At 37.8% G+C, this 16,756-nt stretch overlaps 1 protein-coding gene across 4 annotated transcripts; it reads left to right on the plus strand.

The window, feature by feature from the left end:
• The first annotated feature begins 3,157 nt into the window (after window positions 1–3,157).
• On the plus strand, window positions 3,158–5,801 carry LOC116422136 (phospholipase A2, membrane associated-like). 4 transcript variants are annotated; one of them, XR_004232701.1, is made up of 6 exons: window positions 3,163–3,337; window positions 4,001–4,050; window positions 4,348–4,480; window positions 4,925–5,031; window positions 5,288–5,383; window positions 5,643–5,801. XR_004232701.1 is itself a non-coding variant. In XM_031957294.1 (4 exons), exons 1-4 carry the CDS (start codon window positions 3,214–3,216, stop codon window positions 5,380–5,382), a joined length of 459 nt encoding a protein of 152 aa, XP_031813154.1. In that variant the 5' UTR covers window positions 3,159–3,213; the 3' UTR covers window positions 5,383–5,801. The 4 variants fall into 4 exon arrangements, 1 of the variants encoding a protein (XP_031813154.1); XR_004232700.1 differs by having other exon boundaries at window positions 3,158–3,337; window positions 4,888–5,031; window positions 5,288–5,801; XR_004232699.1 differs by having other exon boundaries at window positions 3,161–3,337; window positions 5,288–5,801.
• The last annotated feature ends 10,955 nt before the right edge of the window (window positions 5,802–16,756 follow it).

A 16,756-nucleotide genomic window follows, 5' to 3' on the forward strand; every position in this document is an offset into this window, starting at 1 on the left:
AATAAATAATGGAAGAGTCAGAATTTTAATATGGACTTCTCTCTCTCTCCTCTCTCTCTCTGTCTCTCTCTGTGTCTCTGTCTCTGTCTCTCTGTCTCTCTCTCTCTGATTCTCTCTCTCTCTCTCTCTCTCTCTCTCTCTCTCTTTTTCTCTGTATTGCTCTGTGTGTGTGTGTTTCTCTCTGTCTCTCTCTTCTCCACCTTTATCTCTTCCCCCTCTCTCTCCCCATCTCTGTCTCTGTCTCTCTCCCTCTCTCTGTTTCTGTTTCTGTCTCTCTCCTCTTCTTTTCTCTGTGTCTCTTTTCCTTGGTTTCCTGCTCCCTGTCTTCCTCCCTCTCTCTCTCTCTATCTCTTTCTCCCCTCCTTCCCATCCTCTATCCTTTTATCCCCTCTGTGTGTCTCTTATACCTCTCTCTGTCTGTCTCTGTCTCTCTACTTCTTTCTTTTTCCCTCTCCCTCTTATTCACACACTTTCTCTCCCTTGCCTCTGATTCTGTATCTCAGTTTCTATCTCCCTCTTTCTCTCTCTCTCTCTCTCCTTCCTTCTTTCTCATCCTTTCTCTCTTCTTCTCCTCCTCTTCTTCCTCTTCCTCCTCTTCTTCCTCTTCCTTCTCCTCCTTCTTCTCTTTCTTCTTCTTCTTCATCATCTTTTTCTTCATCTTCTGCTGCTGCTGCTTCTCCTCATCATCATTCTTCTTCTTTTTCTTCTTCTTCTCTTCTTCTTCAAACTGTCTTTATAATATTGTTGTGACATTTGCAAATGGAAGTGCTGCCTCCTAAACAGAAGAACTTGGTCTGCGGGGGGAAAGGCAGAGTTTATATACATATTGTACTAGACCATGACATAATTATTTTTAGGCCTTAAATTGCTGTTCTCATGGTACCTCCAGGAACGGTTATTGAGTTGATTGTCTCAAGTCTTGGAGGTTGTGATTACTCTACAGGAAACAGAACCAGAGTTCTGTGATGGGAACAAGAGTGCAGTATTATGAGCATGTCAAGAGAGGTGATGGATATTGGCTCTCAGGTCCCTGGGAAGTAAGAGGAGCTTAAATGATAAATCTCTCAGTGAAGGCCTGATGGTGTTCAAAGCAATACACTTTGCCAGAGGTTGAGGTCATCTAGAGCACAAAGGATTATTGTTATACCAAGCTCACTAGGTCTTAGCTCTAGGAAACCAAGTATTTCCAAAATTTTTGAACATTTCCAGCTTTTGGTCAAAGGGAGGGAGGGGAGAGAGGATTGAAAGAACTCCTACCCTATGGCCAATAAAGGAGAGACAGGGATATGGCACAGATATTGCCCAAGGGGTTGGTTCCTTGAGGAGACCTATTGGAAAAGTGTCCCAGGTATATAATATACTTTTATTCTCAGGACAACTCTAAAGGGAGCTCTGCTTCTCTGATTCCAAATCTAAAGGTTCCCAGATAATTCTGGTTCTTCAACTTTGAAACTTCAGAGAATTTCCATTTATAGATCATTTACTATTTCTTTCTTTACCTAAATCCAGAACCTGTTATAAGAATCTTTTAGAAAATTTATGAGGGTCTAACCATAATATGAACTCTTCTGCCTTTTAAAATTATCAATTAGATTAAAAAGTTTTTAAAATGGGAAATGATTTCAGTTTCTTTACTATTATTAATACAACTAATGTGTAAAATCCAATTCTGAGAACCTACAAGTAAAACTTGAAACTCAAACTCTAAGCCTGAATTTCCATGATAAATTTGGAAGCTGATCATGTACATCTGTACATGTCTAATCCTGTTGTTGTTTTTTCAAAATTTAATTTAAAAACTTTTATACACATTTTCCCTTTTAAAAAGATATTATCCCTATATTATAAATTGATCACAAATATAGGTTAAAATTGTAATATGTTCATACTTACATGCTATTATAGTAACTCAGAGATATCCTATTATCAATCTATTATTTAATAGATTTAGTATTGTACTTAAAAATTCTTGATTAATAGAAATTTTATTTTATGTAAAAATATATTATGCATATTATATCAAAAAGGTACATAGTTATATCATAACAAAAGAGAAAACTCCCTTAGCTTTATTAGGAAAAAATTCCCTTAGCTCTGTTTGATTCCAAATATGAATCAAATCTGACAGCCAATCATGTAGTCACAGAATATTAAAGGCAAGGTTTAGGATTAACTGATGCGGAATTCATTAAGGACCTACTGTTGCCAGTACATTGTGAACTGTGTGTTAAGTACTGCGGGAACAAAGAAAAATAAAAGACAGTCCCTGTTGTCAGAGAACTGTCAACTGGGAAAGAGAGAACAAGCAAATACTATATATAAATGATATATACAGAAGATAAATTGGAAACAATCCAACAGAGGGAAGAAACTAACATTAATGAATATTAAGGAAAGGGAATTTTAACAGCAGTATGAAGGAAGCCAAAAGACAGAGATGAAGAGGGGAGAAATTCCAGGCATGGAGGTTAGTCACAGAAAATGGGTCTTGTGTGAGGAACAGCAAGGAGCCCAGTCTCAATGGATTGCAAAATATGAGGTGAGTGGGGTAGATGATATAAGAAGAATGGAAATATAAGAAGGGGCCAGTAAGAAGGGCTTTAAAAGCCAACCAGAGAATTTTATATTTGTTCTTGGAGGTAATAAGAAGTCACTGGAGTTGACTGAACAAGGAAGGTGACAAGGCCACATCAGCTCTCTAAGAAGGTAATTTCTTGGATCTCCTTGCCTTGAGTTCCATGCTTCACTTTTTTGTCAAAGTTACGTGAAACATTGAACTCAATCCAAGTACAATGATGAGAGTCCATACCAAGGTGGTAGCAGTGCCAGATGAGAGAAGGATACATATATGCTTCAAAGGTTAAAATGGCAGAACTTGGAAACAGATTGAGTCGGGAGTAGAGGGGTGTCAAGGGGTGGAAATAGTTCAAATTCTGAGGCAGGATGAATAGTCCTCAGCTGGAAGGTAAGGTTGATGCCCATCCATCCTTGGGACTCAAAGTTCCTGAATCTAATCCAAATGAGTTCCCTCTGGGGGAATAGTTCCTAAGAGACCCAAAGGAGCTCCTTGTAGACTCCCAAAGCATACTTTGGTCCCACCCCTTCCTTCTGCAATGTGGACTCTTGGTGTTGGGCAGGTTTCTGGGAATCTCATCTGGGAACTCTCAGCCAGTTCCAAATGTTGCTAGAAATAGAGCCCTGCTGGATCTATATATGGAGCTTCTCTGCCTTGAGGACCAATTAGACTCAAAAGCACTTCAGTGGACAGATTTAACCAAGAAACAGCTAACGGCATCTGGAGCCCAAAAGATCAGAAGACATTTGTCCAAGTCAGAGAGTATGTGTCTGTGTTTGTGGGATTCTATATTATTAGGTATATTTAGAGGATGAAGGAGTTCTTTACCTGGTGTCTGTGAACTTGTATTTTTTAACTATTTCAATAACTACCAAGAATATAATCTGTTTTCCTTTTTAATCCTATATATTTTTATGTTGTGCATCCAAAGAACATGATTCTGAGAATGTTAATAGAATGCTAAAGAAGACTGAGATGTAAAAAAGATTAAGAATCCCTTGCTTAGAAGGTTTGAGTGCAGTTTTCTGTGCCAGTAATGTTCTTTATGTATTGATTTGTCTCTAAATTTCTATGACCCTGAGTATTTTAATAAGAGTTGAATTAAGGTGGTCTGTTTATATTGAATTACAAGGTCTGTATGTCTAGAGAATATGAATTGTACATCTGTGTAACAAAAGAGTGTTGGGGGCTGAGGGAAAGGGTGCAATGTCTGGTAATATGTTTCTGTGACAATACAAACTTCATACAGGGATTTTTTGATCAGATATAGATTGGAGTAGATGGTTCCTACAATCCCTTCCAATAAGATTAAGGACCTAGTCTCACCTCCCAGATGGCAGTTGACGTGGTTATCCCAGGGGTAAAGTAGGAGTGTGGGGATCTCACTTGAGGAGCTAGACATAAGGTTTGTATTTTCTTCCATAGAGACTTCAAAATGAAGATAGTCTTGCTGCTAGTTGTACTAAGCATCTGTGGTAAGAAGTGACCATGAAACTGATTTCTTCCCATGAATCAGGCCCAGAAAGAACAACTCCTGGGTGGTATAAAAATCTCCTTTCCCCAGCATCTTTTCGGCTCCCTAGTTCTCTCCATTCCTTGAGCCTTGCCAATCCCAATTAATTCTTCACTGTATCTTCTTAGAAACTGGAAGGAAAATAGGGCAAGATTCTCCCCTCAGATGAAAGGTGGGAAGGGTCAGACTAAAGCAGTGATGGAAAGTGAGGACAGAAGGGTGGTCACATCATATTGGGGACTACTGATCTCTCTTGCAGACTTATTTGAGGTTCAAGGGGACGCAGGACAATTCTTAAGGATGATAAGAAAAATCACGGGAAAGAGGTTATTTTATCCTTATGGCTTCACTAAATGCCAATGTAAAGATCAAGATAAAAGAACTACTGACAGGTAAGCTGCCGTTCCCTAGCCCTGCCAGGATAGTGAACTTAGTTAACTTCCTGGAAATCACTAGAAGGAGCACTGACAGGAGATGCAAGTTAATGGGAAAGATACAAGACAAGGGCACCAAAGAGATGCATTTCAAAAGTCTAAAAGAGTGTCCTTCTCCTGCATTCCCTGGAGTCTTTCTATACATGTCTGTTCAATCCTCCAGAAGGGAAATAGAGAAGCCTGAGACCAGAGAAGTTTTCAGAATCAGAGACTCTATTAAATACAAGGTTTGGAACTGAAAAGGACTTTAGAGAACAGATAGTCCAATCCCTTGATTTACAGATGAGAAGAGCATAATCCTAAACTTAGGTGTTTTGACTCCCAGACCAGATCCTTCCATTTGCTGACCACTTTCTTCCCAATAGGACAGAAGGAGAGCACTCAGTGGGTTCCTCCATTTAGGTGCTGTTCTGCCCATGACTGCTGCTATTTAAAGCTGAAGAAGAAAGGCTGCAAACCCAAAAGATTGAAATACCATTATGTAATCCAAGCTCAATCCGTCCTCTGTGGTGAGATAACACATTACAATGAGGCACCACTGGGCACTCCAGATGTGCTGAAACCTCACATGGTGACTGGAAGGGCACTCCCTAGACTCCCTAGCAACTAGGGCTGCACTCTCCCCTCAGACTAGGGGTTTCCTCTGGGGAAAGGGTTCTCTCCATCAAGGCACCCAATAAAGGAGTTCAGCTTGGCAGGAGAGGAGGAAAGGTGTAAATAGAAAATTACCACCTCTCCCAGCATTTCATTTCTCTGAACTTACAGGGAATGGGAACAAATGTCAGAAGAAAGTCTGTGCCTGTGATAAAGCAGCTGCCTACTGTATGAAGAAAAATGTGAAAAATTACCAGGCTATTTAAGGTGGGAAATCTCCAAAGCTTTCCTCCTTCCTCAACAACAATCGACAATAAGTAGCCTCAGAGCTCCAACTTGAGAGCCATCACTGCCCAATCCTTTTCGGAATGGTGTTGCTTTGCCATCAGGACTTGCCATTCACACTAATTAATGCAATCAGTCAACAAATCTTTATTAATTGCTTACTCTGAGCTAGTCATTCTAATATAAATTACCAACCTCAATTCCAGAGTTCTGATGGTAAAATGTATCTTCCTTCTCTCAGGAGAGAACTGAAAAAGGAGGGATGTGGAATCCATACCTGTAGAATGATGCTGCTGGGACTTTTGATTTGGTTTCTTTTACTGTTCCTTATTGTTATGAGGAGGGAAATGATTATTAGGAAGTGACACTGATACAGGAAAAAAAATATCAATAAAAGATTGGGCCCATTTTTGGTTTTTTGGTTTTTTATCAGTCCTGTGTTGTTGGTATCAAGGAAATTTGCTCAATGTGGGTCAAACAGGATGGGGGAGAGGGAGGAAAGGAAAGCAGGGGAAAGAAATGTGTTTCTGCCCTCTCCTACCTGCAGACCCAGCTCCTCTGACTTGTCCCTGTTCCTCTGAAAGGTTCAGAAACACAGAATCCCAGAGTTAAAAGTAGGTTCTGCTACTAGAAGCTATCTAAGTATTCAGGAGAACAATCTGTAATCTCAAAGCTACTTCTGCATTCCTCACAGTAGATATATAATTAGTGCTTGTTAAATCACTGAATCTAATAATGCAATTGCTGACTAGGGAGGTTTGGGAACAGGCCAGAGACCTTTCCCTGACCCTTTCCCTCTGCTTCCAGCTAGGCTGACTCACCTTCTCTGTGAGTGGTCTCCAGGATCTCTGCTGTCATCCACGTGGCTCTAAATTATTTACGTCAAAGGGGAAGAACACGATTGTGTCAGCCAGAATTGAACACCTTTTAAATGGCCAAGCCTTTTCAGCCAAATATTTGTGTAGTGTGTTCCAGATACAGTGATATTACTGATGAGGGAAAGTATACCATTCATCCTGCCCAGAACTTAGAGTTGAGGAAAACAGCCAAAGGCTTAGGGAGGTCAAATGATTTACAAGCATCAAAGACAATTTGTTCATGAAGCAAGCTGAAGCAGGTGCTGTGGTGTGTTTAGAACTGGAATAAACATCAAAGACATCAAGGTCTTCCACTACATCCCAGGTCAGTGCTGATCATCTTGATTTTTGTCCCGTCATCAGACTGATGACTCTGGAAGAGAGAGTGAGGCTAGTGACTGTGTAACTGTCTCACTTCAGTCCAGTTCATGTACAAGTCAAGACATCAACCCACGATGTCACTGACCTTCTTCGAAAAGGAGGGATGAACATTAATCACATTTTGTGAAAGGCAATACATTGGGTTGTACAATTCCGATGTCTTGTTAGTGAAGTTTCCCAGATAGGAGGTGGCAAATAACAAGGTGAACAGTGCACATGGATTGGAGGATAGTTCAGTATCTTTGCAGAGATACTGAAGTGGTTTGCCATTTCCTTCTTCAGATCATTTTACAATTGTGGAAACTGAGGCAAATAGGATATGTGACTTACTCAGGATCACAGAGTTACTAGGTAGCTGAAGCCATATTTGAGCTCAAGAAATGGATTCTCTTGTAAAACATCAAACGTTCTGAATGTCAAACGAAGGCTGATGAAGGCTATTCCTTTTGTAAAACCTTAGTAAAAGTATGTTCTCTCTTTTCATGAAATTGAGACTGCCCTAGAAAATCCAGACTATCATCCACTAAAATCTCCCTCTGATTCTCCTAGGTGGTACAAAGGTAGTTCTGAATGACTGATGGCCATGGTCTTCTTAAATGACAAGGTTTGGTAGATCCTTCCATGTAGCAGTGACTTTGAGCCCAGACCAGAAGTGGGCTATATACATTATCTGGAGAATTGGTCTAATTAAGGAGAGAGGTCATGTCTTCCCCACTTTATCCACCTTTCCCCCTATTATCTCATCTCTCTCTTCCCTTTTATGGTTAAATTCCTTGAAGAGGCCACTGTAGATGCTTTCACATCTTTTTCTCTCACTCTCTTCTGGACTCTGTACAATTCAACTTCTGATCCTATAATTTAATCCAAATTTTTCTCCCTAAGTTGTCCTTATCTCCCTTAGTTGTCAAATGCAATGGCCTGCTCTCATTTCTCATTCTTCTATTGCCTTTCACACAATTAATTGTCCTCTCCTTAATACTGTCCAATGGTAGCTGAGTGCTATGGATTCTACCTTTGAAGACTCTTCATAGATGTCCTGCTATCCCCGCTGGTTCTGCCACCCCCCCTAGTGCAGGTCCTCATTACCTCACATCTGGACTACTGCAACAGTCTGCTGGTGGGTCTGTCTGCCTCAAGTCTCTTCTACTTGGGATCCATTTTCTACTCAGCTATCAAAGTGACCTTCGATGCACTATAGGTCTGAGTATGTTCCTCCCCCCCCTTCCCACTCAATACACTCCAGTGACTCCCTATCATCTCCTGAATCAATTATGAGATCCTCTGGCATTCACACTTTCTCACTTAACCTCTCCCCAAATTCCAGTCTTCATTCTGACATATTCTGCAACCCAGAGTCACTGACCTCCTGACTGTTGCTTATACAAGACACTCTACCTCCTGACTCCAGATATTTTCCCTGCCTGTGTTCTAAGATTGGAACTCTGTCCCTACTCACCTCTAGCTCCTGTCTTCCTTCAACTTCTGCTCACTCATCTCTACTTGGTCCTGTCTTCTCTCAAGGCTTTTTTGACCCTCCTCCCTCCTAAGTCACTTCCTATTAATCTGAATATTTTCTTCTATAAGATGTTTTCTAGATATTGCTAATTTCTTCCTTCTGTTGGTTAACTCCAATTTATCCTGAATGTACCTTGTTTCTACATAGTTGTTTGCATGTGTTTCCCTCATTAGAATACTAGCTCCAAGAGTAGGGATTGCCTTTGGCCTCTATTTCTATACCTAGTACTTAGTGTAGTCAGTAGCTAGGATATAGTAGCAATTAATAATTTTTTAAAACAGGATCAGTGAACAGGTGGAGAACTGTTCTGGCCATAATAAGTCATGAAATCATCTAACCTGGGAACCATGGGGATAAAGGAAGGACCTTCTCTAGAATAATAGATCCCTGACAAGCTGAAGACTAGGGAAGACAATACCGATCAAACCAAAATGTATATGTTGTTAATAGACTTTGCTTTTCTAACCCCTGAAATATGACTTTCAGAAATCATATCCTGGATCAATTTCACTTAATAAGAATAAATATACATTTGTGGGCCTCTCCAAGTTATTGGAATTATTATCTTACAATACTAAGTTATTGTCTTACAATAAAATGTGAAGTAGATAATTTAATGATTATTATCCAGATTTTATGACAAAGAAACTGAGGCTCAGAGAGGCTGAATGATTTCTTTATGGTTACACAATTAGTAAATGTTAGAAGCTGGATTCAAATCTTGTCTCTCTTGACTCAAAGACAAGTGATTTCTCCAATATATTATATTATATTTATACCTGTAATCATAGACTTTACCATTAGAGAACTTCAAGAGAACCTTCTCAGCACCTTACCTATAACTAACATACAAATTATATATACATATACATACATACATACAAACATATATACATATCTATATGAAGGGGGGATGTGAGTGTGGTTTTGAGAGAAAGGGTTGTCATTGTTTAGTCATTTGAACTCTCTCCAACTGTCCATGACCCCACTTGGGGTTTTCTTGGCAAAAATACTGAAGTAGTTTGCCATTTCCTTCTTCGGATCATTTTACAATTGAGGAAACTAAGGCATATAGTTACTAGGTATCTAAGGCCATATTTGAACTCAAGAAATGGAGTCTTTCTGACTCCAGGCCGGGTGCTTCACCCAGTATACCACCACCTGTCCATCTCTCTGTGTCTCTGTGTCTCTCTATCTCTGTCTCCCTTTCTAGATAAAGACATAAATACACACACACACACACACACACAGTTATACATATAGACATACACATAGATATATAATATACATCTGTTTAATATATTACTATCGATATATCTAGATTATGTATCATATCTATATCAATATTACATATTCTCTTCTATTCCATCCCAGTTCTACAAACTAGCTGTATGACATTTTGTAAGTCACTTACTTTCTCTAGCTTTTCTCATCTGTAAAATGGGTACTTTGGACTAGATCAGTGGTGTTAAACATGACCACAAAGGGGTAACTACAGCAGCATATTGATATAGAAAACCATCAATTAACATTAGCTTTGCTGTATTTTTATTTATTTTGTAAAACATTTCTCAATTATATTTGAATCTGGTTCTGGCTTCATCCTGGATCTCTCTGGTCTTATCTAGTTCCAAGTTAAGAATCTTATCATTCCATAGAATGGACAATATTCAAGTTTGTTCCAAAAGGACTACACAACTAGTGGAGCCATAAACTAGTAAAAATAGTTGAGAGAGAGAGAGAATTTTAGTAAGAAGGAGTAAGGAAGAGAGCCAGTGGATGATATCAGAAAATGACTTTACCACAGGACTTTTTCTTATCTGCAGTGTAACTGATTAGAAGTATAATTGTCTAATGGGAAAGAGGATCTGAATGATGATGAGAGGCAAAAGCTATTACTGGGCAATGGGAGCACAGAGACTTTAGAACTATATAGAGAGTAAAAGGAACAGCCTCAGCAGCCAGCCAATTCCAAGTGCAGAGTGCTAGGACTGTGACTAAGCATAATCACAAAATGAACTCTTGTCTGGCTTGATGACCCATCTTGAGTAATCTGATATGCTCCTGCTGAATTGTGCCGTTTCCCTCTCTGTCATCATTACTGGGACCTGATCGATTTAGCCCCTCTCCACATCTCTTCCTCTATTGCCTTATCATTACCCAGAGAATTGATATCACTTACCCTTGGCAACACCCATCTCTCTTTGGAGAGATGAGGGGTGGGGGAAGCAAAATCTTCATTTGTGATCTATGCTTTTATGATGGTTTTTGTCTCTGGAGAAATATGAGGTATTTTTTATTTCAAAAAAGTAGTTTCTATGAAAGAATGGACCACGAGATGGACAAAATGCGTAATAGTCCTAGTTTTAACTACAAGCATATATTCATGCTTTCCTCCTTTCTCCCTTTTTCTTCTCCTTTTCCCTCTTTCTCTTCTTCTGCCAATTCTGGTTCTGTTCCTGATTGAGGCTTGCAAGATCCTTATTAGGTAGTGGGTCTAACCTTCCTCCTATACTCAAACTTTTGTGTAGGGCACCTACCCCAACAAAGCTACTTTATCTACAAAGCAAGTATTGATCAGGAGACAAGCTATTAAAATGTTGGAAGTTAGTAGTACAATGAACAGGTACAGAGTGAAGCTCTGCCCCATTTAGGATGCATCTTGAAATTATCTTGGTTTTGTTTCTCTGCCCAAACAAGTGAGTCTAACTCTTCCAGGCTCATTTTCTTCTGACTATCTAAGATACCTGAATTTTCCTTTAAGCTCTCTCCAATTTCTTTCCTAAATCAGTTTGATTTGACAACCATTTATTAAGCACCAACAATATACAACGTTACAAAATTTTCTAATAACAAGAGGTGAAAGTAACAAGCATTTATCAAAAGCTCCTAGTTCTGTGATAAGTGCTTTAGAAATATTATCTCATCATAAAAAAGGGGAAAAGACTTTTGTGTGCAAAAATGTCTGTAGCAGCCCTTTTTGTAATGGCAAGAAATTGGAAACTGAGTGGATACCTAACAATTGGAGAATGGCTGAATAAGTTATGGTATATAAATGTTATGGAATATTACTGTTTTATAAGAAATGATCAGCAGGATGATTTCAGAAAGACCAGGAGAGACTTTCATTAACTGATGCTGAATGAAATGAGCAGAACCAGGAGATCATTATACACTTCAACAACAATACTGTATGAGGATGTATTCTGATGGAAGTGGATATATTCAACAAAGAGAAGATCTACTTCAGTTCCAAGTGATCAATGATAGACAGAATCAGCTACAGCCAGAGAAAAAAGAATAGGAAATGAATGTGGACTATTTGCATTTTTGTTTTTCTTCCCATGTTATTTTTACCTTTTGAATCCAATTTTTCTTGTGCAACAAGAGAACTGTACAGATCTGCAAACATTTATTGTATCTAAGATATAGTTTAACATGTTTAACATGTATGAGATTGCCTGCCATCTAGGGGAAGGGGTGGAGGGAGGGAAGGGAAAAGTTGGAACAGAAGTGAATGCAAGGGACAATGTTGTAAAAATTATCCATGCATATGTTCTGTCCATAAAAATCTATAAAAAAAAAAGAAAAGAAAAAGCTTCAATAAAAAAAAAAGAAATATGATCTCATTTGATCCTCATAAGAATCCTGTGATGATCCCCATTTTACTGTTGAGGAAACTGAGACAGATAGAAGTTAATCCACATTCCCCACAGCAACACAGGTCAGTAAACATATGAAGACAGATTTGGAGTTAGGTCTTCCTGACTCCAGGCCCAGTATTCTATCCAGCACTATCCAATAATGATAGTACCTCTTTTCGCAGCATTTTTCAACTATAGGTTTTTGTTTTCTTTTCTTTTTTAAAGAGTGGGGTCTCTATATGCTTCAGAATGGAAGTATTATCATGTACCTAATAAACAGAGTTTATTTTAATATACTAAGTGTTATAGTTCAGTTGGGTATTTTCAGTCTTCAATAGTACTAAAAATCAACTATTTCTAGATTAAAAATAAGATCAATCTTAATTTTGTTGAGTCACAAATGTCTTTAAATGTATAGAGTAGAAAGGGAGAGGAGTCACAGTATCTAGTCTGAAGACACACACTTTAAATGGTCAAAGATCTACATCTCTGGCCAAATGTTAGGAAGTTCACTGAGGGATGAAAAAGCTATATGAATAAGAGAGGATCTTATGGGTAGTGTTACTGAGAACCTCAATTCTTAGACTCTCAAAAGCACAAAGAAAGGGATCACCATGGAACTAAGGACCATGATCCCTAGGCTTTTTATATCCATTGAGTGTTTATATTCATGATGAATGTCCATAGCCTCACTGCACTCCAGCCCTAGAAGGAGAAAGTGACCCACAAGCATCTATTTTAGGCCCCTGCCCTTAAGGATTGGGGGTGCCCTAGTGCATAGAGCACCAGACCTGCAGTCAGGAAGACTCATCTATCTTCTTAAGTTCAAATCCAGCTTCAGACACTTAGTAGCTAGCTGTGTGACTCTGGGCAAGTCACTTAACCCTGTTTGCTTCAATTTCCTCATCTGCAAAATGAACTGGAGAAGGAAATAGCAAATCCTTCCAGTATCTTTGTCAAGAAAATCCCCTATGGGATCACAGAAGATTGGGGACACAGGAAAAGACAACAGAAGTGCTAGACAAAAACCTTGAGCTCCAAGTCTACTGTGCAAGGTGGGGGTCTCAGGCAAAATCTCCACCATCGAACAGAAGCAGAAGGTAGTGATCAAAGGGAAGGGCAAGCCCCAAAATAGGTCCAGTGGGAAGCAAAAAGCAATGTTTTCAGAGGAAGCATCACCAGCTTTAATCAAACTGCACACTACACAATGACACCTGCTGGTTGCAAATGAGTATATCAACCTGGAATTTTTGCACTTCTTTAAGTTTGGTTTTTTTCCAGCTTGAAAGTTTAAATACTGTTATAATTCTTCATTTTATTTTTTAAAGCAGGTTCTTGCATAATTGATACATGTATTTAATATGCCTATACTCTAAGAATTTTAATTCTTTGTGAATTTTTATTTTGTTTCTATTTTTGCAGATTCTTATTTATTTATTTTTTTACATCTTGAGTTTAAAGATAAATTTAATTAAACACTGGCTACATTTAAAGAAAATTATTAGATAATAAATTTTCATCTTAATTTCAATTTTAATTTTACTAGAGTTTTTCTTTCAATTGCTTCCATTTTGATATGCAATTTCATATTCTCCTGCAGAACAATAAAATCCATTCCTAGAAAAATCCTTTTATCTATTGATGGATGAAGTCAAAGACCATTTCATTAAGCTGTTGGTTAATAGCATCACTACAGGAAGTAAACTCTGAATTATCTTTTAGGCAGCCATTGATTCTTAGGCTTGAACTGGCATGGTGGCTATTTCTAGATTCTTATAATGGGAGGGGAAAAAAGGGAGAAACTGTCAATTGAATATTCCCAGTCAATTATTTGCCCAGCTGGATTTTACCAGTGTAAATGAATATTCCAAAGCATCTCTGGGGAACTCACCACTTTCCAAAGACTGATGGGGAAAGGAGTTGGAAAAACTGTTCCATTAGATGAAAGCTCCTCAAGGCAGGGGCTATCTTTCTCTTTATTAATTGTATCCCCAGTGGTATATAGTAGGCATTTAATAAATATTTATTGGATTGGAATAGACAATGATCTAGAGTCTTCAACAGTTTTTTTTAAGTTTATTAAGTTTTTAAGTTAAGTTTTAGGTTAAGTCTCTGTTAAGTATATGTTTAACAATGTTGCCATAAAGTATGAGTATTGACCCGAAGAAGATAGACTATTAAACTTAGTTTAATGCCTCATATATGTGGAGTAGCTAAAGGAGGACCAACACTCTCTCCATCTTAAGGAAGTCCTCAGTCTGAGGGGGAAAATATATTCCACACATGAAATGGATGTACAAAGAAACAGAATTTTAAAATTCAACACTTAAAGCATCTAACAAGTCACAAGTGGAAAGGGCCTTTAATACATGTGGCCTCCTCTTCAAGAAAAAGTTCTATTTTTAAACGTTAGAAATTACAAAATAGATCTTTTTAAAAATTTGACAAAATGATTCTTAATTTTACAAACAATACTATGCAGAAAGAACTCCACTTTGCATGGAAATTATTATTTGAATAACAAAAAATTTTGATGTCTATCTTTCATTTTTATATATATTGCCTGAAGCAAAGTACATTTAGGTACATGGATGCTAGAAAAAGGTACATAAAATTATTAAAAGAGTTGGGTTGTCTTAGACTAGTATGACTTCTGGAAGATGTTAGTCTAGAGTAGCAAGTACCTAGGATTGACTAAATGTTCTTAAATGCTAAACACAGTAAAAAGAGCTTTTAAAAATATATTGGAAGCAAGAGATAGATCAAAAAAGTGTAAAACTATTGCTTGGGACTTACAGGATGATAATAAACAATGCAGAAATGTCTACTCAACTTTTATTTTTGTTTTCTTGACATGAAGTATAATTTTTGGACTGGGAAGACCATAACAAAGATTGTTAAAAGAGAGTTGGAACCCAAGATGAAATACTGAGAGACATCTAAGTACCCTCAAAGGTACACCAAGCCTAGATGAACTATATCCTAGGGAACTAAAAGAGCTTATAGATGTGATTGCTAAACTAATGTCAAGGATCTTTGAAAATCTATGAAGAACAGCTAATGAAAAAAATACAAAATGATCTGAAAGAAATTAGGTTTAGAGCAGCATCTCACACTATATACCAGTAGGCTCCCAATGGATAAATGACTCAGATGTGTAGTGTTCCATCATAAGTTAGAAGAGCATGAAAGGAGATAGCTTTCATAATTATGGTGGGAGGATACATCTTGACCAAACAAGAAACAAAGAGGGCCACAGGAAATTAAGTAGACACTGTTGATTACATAAAATTGAAATACTTTTATACAAAATCAAATAGCTAAACTAGTTAGGTGGAATTTTTTTTCTAAATTCTTCTGAAAAGGATTCACTTTCTAAGATATATAAGGAACTGATTCAAATAGACAAGAACAAGAGTCATTCTCTAATAGATAAATGAGCTACAGACATGAACAGACAGTTCTCAACAAAAAGAAAACAAGATATCAATAACCATTTGAAAAACAAAATGCTATGAATCTCAAATCAGTTGTTAAGCTCTAATTGTACATTTATCCTTTTCCTTTAATTCATTCCATTCTCTTCCACTTTCTATTATGCTAACAAGAATCAAGTTTCCCTTCCTCAAACTTAGATTTCTTTCTTTCTTTCCCATTTCAGGCACAATCTTGGTATTATCCTTGATTTTCCATTCTCTCTTATCCCACATAGTCACTCAGTTATTGTCTTTTTGATTCCAACTCCACAATAATTCTCACATCTCTCTTATCTCCACATCTAATTCAGGCCTATGTCACTCTAACTTGTACTATGGCAATAGACCAGTAATGGACTCCTTGCCTCAAATATCTTCCCACTCCAATCTATATTCTACACTGCTGTCAGAGTATACCAGCCCACCTCACAATCCTTCTCAATAAGTTCCAGAGGCTCCCTACTGATTCTATGGTCAAATATAAACTCATCTACTGACATGTCAAACTTTATACAAGCTGGCATCATTATACCTTTCCAGGCTTATTATATTATACTAACTATCATCCATTTCTTTTATTTACTTTCCTATTCTATTAATTTGGGCATTTTATGTTGTTATAAATATCCATTTCTTTTAAATTGGCAAATTGTTCTCAGATTAAGAAATTGAAACTATTTCTAGCCATATGAAAAGTTGCTCCAAGTCATTATTAATAAGAGAAAAGCAAATTAAGACAACTCTGAGATACCACTACACACCTGTCAGACTGGCTAGAATGACAGGGAAAGATAATGCGGAATGTTGAAGGGAATGTGGGAAAACAGGGACACTAATATATTGGTGGAATTGTGAACACATCCAGCCATTCTGGAGAGCAGTTTCGAACTATGCTCAAAAAGTTATCAAACTGTGCATACCCTTTGATCTAACAGTGCTACTACTGGGCTTATATCCCAAAGAGATCATAAAGAAGGGAAAGGGACCTGTATGTGCCAAAATGTTTGTGGCAGCCCTTTTGTAGTGGTGAGAAACTGGCAACTGAGTGGATTCCCATCAATTGGAGAATAGCTGGATAAATTGTGGTATATGAATATTATGGAATATTATTGTTTGGTAAGAAATGACCAACAGGATGATTTCAGAAAGGCCTGGAGAGACTTACACGAACTGATGCTGAGTGAAATGAGTAGGGCCAGGAGATCATTATATACTTCAACAGCAATACTATATGATGACCAATTCTGATGGACCTGGCCATCCTCAGCAATGAGATGAACCAAATCATTTCCAGTGGAGCAGTAATGAACTCAACCAGCTATGCCCAGAGAAAGAACTCTGGGAGATGACTAAGAACCATTACATTGAACTCCCAATCCCTATATTTTTGCCCACCTGCATTTTTTATTTCCTTCACAGGCTAATTGTACAATATTTCAGAGTCCGATTCTTTTTGTACAGCAAAATAACGGTTTGGTCAT

The sequence above is a fragment of the Sarcophilus harrisii genome, chromosome 3, assembly GCF_902635505.1.
Source record: "Sarcophilus harrisii chromosome 3, mSarHar1.11, whole genome shotgun sequence".
Taxonomy (NCBI): domain Eukaryota; kingdom Metazoa; phylum Chordata; class Mammalia; order Dasyuromorphia; family Dasyuridae; genus Sarcophilus; species Sarcophilus harrisii.